This window comes from Cucurbita pepo, unplaced genomic scaffold, assembly GCF_002806865.2.
Source record: "Cucurbita pepo subsp. pepo cultivar mu-cu-16 unplaced genomic scaffold, ASM280686v2 Cp4.1_scaffold001902, whole genome shotgun sequence".
Lineage (NCBI taxonomy): Eukaryota > Viridiplantae > Streptophyta > Magnoliopsida > Cucurbitales > Cucurbitaceae > Cucurbita > Cucurbita pepo.
The window spans coordinates 1-3,638 of record NW_019648007.1 but is presented as its reverse complement, the minus strand read 5'-3'; the positions used below and the strand labels follow the sequence as shown (position 1 = coordinate 3,638).

General features: G+C 34.7%; 1 protein-coding gene across 1 annotated transcript; it reads right to left on the bottom strand.

Moving 5' to 3' along the window:
• Nucleotides 1-1,704: 1,704 nt before the first annotated feature.
• On the bottom strand, nt 1,705-3,631 carry LOC111786533 (ATP synthase subunit beta, mitochondrial). The gene is made up of 3 exons (XM_023666774.1): nt 3,498-3,631; nt 3,086-3,397; nt 1,705-2,091 (listed from the first exon to the last, which is right to left on the bottom strand). The coding sequence occupies exons 2-3, from the start codon at nt 3,341-3,343 to the stop codon at nt 1,978-1,980; spliced, it is 372 nt and encodes a 123-aa protein (XP_023522542.1). The 5' UTR covers nt 3,344-3,397; nt 3,498-3,631; the 3' UTR covers nt 1,705-1,977.
• Nucleotides 3,632-3,638: the final 7 nt, after the last annotated feature.

The window sequence follows — 3,638 nt, the reverse complement described above, 5'->3', positions numbered from 1 at the left end:
AGGATGATATGCTGATATATTGAAACAAACATGGAAAAAACCATGCCTNTATGCTGATATATTGAAACAAACATGGAAAAAACCATGCCTACAAAATTGGAAGATCTACTAAAGTATAACTCACAAAGTTGAAACAGAACCTTAGCTCTCCAAGTTGGTGCCATGGGTGAAACAAATTCTAAAAGGAAAATAAACAACAACAAAATTATGTGAAAATTACACCCTGAATTTAACTAAATCTCTTAAATTAATCAAAATGCTAGAAATCAAAAGCATCATCTCCTAAACTGAATATCCAAATTAATTGAGAAAATGAAGGGACCAAAACAGAGAACTAAACATCAAAACATAGAGAAACTTAGACCCTAGAACAAAAAGGAAGAAGTATCAATCCAAATGTTTAAGAAATGAGAAACCTAGATGCAAATTCACTCTGCTCATTCTCGTTTTAAAACATAGGGTATTATGTACTCCTCCTTCAGGGCACAAATATTAAACTATGCTCAATAGATTAAACACACATGTGAATGCTAACCTCGATTGAGAGATTTTTCATTTGGCCCAGATCAGCGACATTGACATGAGGATAGAGCAAGGACGAAGTTGCCATCCAATGCCGGACAAAAATGGAATACAAAAGGAAGAAAAAGATGAAATACATGGGTTATAACTCCAAATCAGTAGATTATGGCAAAATGGAGCACAAGGGGAAGAGAGGAAATTGAGAGAAAAAAAAATCTAGCCTCGCCCGTAAATTAAGGCAAAACGAAGGGAGGAAGAGAGAGAGTAAATAAAGAGCTCACTATTTTAAAAAATACATCTAGCTTTTTTTTTTATTTTGTTTTGTGTCCGCTTTTTTTATTTATTTTGTGTCCACCTTTATTTTATCATTTTTTTATAGCATATTTTAGTAAATGCTATCTTCAAAAGCTATAGAAAGGGTAATTTGTTGTAGTGCGTGCAAGGTCAATAGGCACGTGTCATCATATATAAAACAATTCTTCCAACCAGACCCGATAGAGTCACTTACTTTGTTAGCTTAGGAGAAGTTACTAAATATTTTTTGTAGGGTCTGAATTTTCTCCTCAAGTTAAGTTTGCAGATTTAGTTCTAGAAGAGTTATCATAGTATTTATTTTGCTCCAATTACGTAACATTAGAAATTAAATGGTATAGAGGTATCATGTAAATCATATTTTATATCTTCTTTTTTTTAATCAAATGGTATTAATTTAGTTTTAATTAAATTAAATGATTAAAATAGACCAAAAATAACTTGTGGACATAATAAATAAAAAAAAAGAGGGAACTCAGAGAGTAGACCAAAAATAACAGAGATTTTGAATGTAAACATTCAAGTCTATGATGCATAGAAAGGTTGGTCTAATTGAAGCTAGAAAATTAGGTCATTACTTGTTATATTGGTGATCTATCAGTCATTATGCACCAGGGTGCGGCTCTGCCTCATTATTAATTTGATGAGAGAGATTGTCATCCAACAGAAACCCTTAATCTTCATAAATCACATTGGTCTGGCAAAAGAAACCCTTCATATCTTCCATAACTTTAATGGATTTCTGCTTATATCAATGGAATTCGGAAGTCTTTAAAAGAAAGAAGCGACTCAAACTTGGACTGGACAATCAATCTAATGACACAATAATACAACCAAAACAAGGGGAGAGAGAAGTTTCTGAAATTTCAATTTAATTCTGAACTGCATCCAATGTTTTGGAATTGATTAGGAAAAACAAAATATACAAACTCCAGAGTCCATTTTCCTAGTTCAAAGAACAAAATCAAGTGCCTTCATTTCTCCCTCAACACACTAAAATGGCAATAAGGGAACATCTCTTTTGGGTACAAATATATAAATGAAAAATCCTGTTGTTGACAAACAACTTTGCCAACATCTCGCCTACCTTCATTATTTGATCTTCACAATTATAAAAAGATAAAAAAGACAAAAATGAAATAACTAGGCAGCAGATTCCTTGGCAATCTTCTCCGCCTTCGCAATCACCTCTTCAATGCCTCCAACCATGTAGAACGATTGTTCCGAAAGGTCGTCGTATTTCCCATCCAAAACTCCCTGTCAAACAAGAGGGGAGGAAATAGCACCCGTTAATAACGAGTTTTATATGCCTTGTCAAGCATTTCAGAGGGGGGGAAATTCAAAATACCCTCCAAAATACCCTCCCTAGATTTACATAAAATAAAAAATAAAAAATACCCTCCAAAATATGCAATAACTAAGGTTTGGATTCACAACTTTTGTATACTCAGTTGAGAAAGGTGCAAAACAAAGAATCGATGCACAAAATCCTGGAACACAAAACAGAAACATAACACGTCTAACCCCTACAATAACCATTAAACCTAGAAGGTATTTGATTCATGAGATCAGACAGCCAACAACCTTGAATTGAAAAATCTGGATTTGTATACCATTTGTAGTCCATGGGACCTTAGGCTATGTAGCTTGTGCTTGATTGTTTAGAAAAAAAGAAGGGTTTTACAGATATACGTAGGTTTGGTACACGAGCTTGAATCAAACTGGGCTGAGTAATTAGCAAAAATACAGAATCTTGTACAAAAACTATACTGGCAACCATAAGCACAATTTCCTCTTTCTTCTATACAGAAGAACATTCCCCACAATGAATAGTTGGGAAACCTTTTCTAAAACCAGATACCAATTAAATCCATAATTAAGTTCATACATGGGAAAATATTCAAAATTCATTAAAAGCATAAAACTAACATTTGTATCCCTCCATTCAAAGAATAGCCCTAACTGAGTAGAGAGCATGAATCAAGACTAGGATTCAAAGGAAAGTAAAACTTAAAAATGACTAAGATAAAATTGGATCAATAAATTGCTGAGGTAGAGATTAATTTTTTTTTATTTTTAAGGAAAAAAAAACTTGGCATCAGAACCACTACAGTAAAAAGGGAAGAAGTAATAACGCAAAACTTCGTAATAGGAGGGGCCAGTAGTCAGAGACCCAAGAATCTAAGTCGAACAAGGAAATTGAGTAATCAGATATGAACGAAAACAGTTAAGTGAAGAAACAGGAAGGTACCTGGAAACTGTTAACACTCTCTTTCAGCTCCACATATTTTCCAGGTGCTCCAGTAAATACTTCTGCAACATGGAAAGGCTGGCTCAGGAACCGTTGGATTTTACGAGCACGCGCAACAGTTAACTTATCGTCTTCACTAAGCTCATCCATTCCCAAAATGGCAATAATATCTTGCAAATTCTTGTAGTTCTGAAGAACCTTCTGTACTCCACGAGCAGTATTGTAATGGTCCTCTCCCAAAATATGAGGAGAGAGCATACGAGATGTAGAATCTAGAGGATCCACAGCAGGATAGATACCAAGCTCTGAAATCTGAACGAAGAACAATAATAGTAATACAATTGGAAAGTCAGCAACGGAACCTGACATATCTTTATTTCTCAAATACAGTAGAGTCTGTAGGTTAGTCTACCTGACGCGACAACACAGTTGTAGCATCCAAGTGAGCAAACGTGGTAGCAGGAGCAGGATCAGTCAAATCGTCAGCAGGCACATAAATAGCTTGTACGGATGTAATAGATCCTTTCTTAGTGGTGGTAATACGTTCTTGAAG

What these genes read in the sequence shown, in the direction of transcription:
- LOC111786533 (XM_023666774.1), bottom strand. Translation starts at nt 3,343, where the DNA reads ATGCTCTCTCCTCATATTTTGGGAGAGGACCATTACAATACTGCTCGT. An exon ending in AGAGTGTTAACAGTTTCCAG is followed by an intron (nt 2,092 to 3,085) that starts GTACCTTCCTGT and finishes CTTGTTTGACAG; the next exon opens with GGAGTTTTGGATGGGAAATA.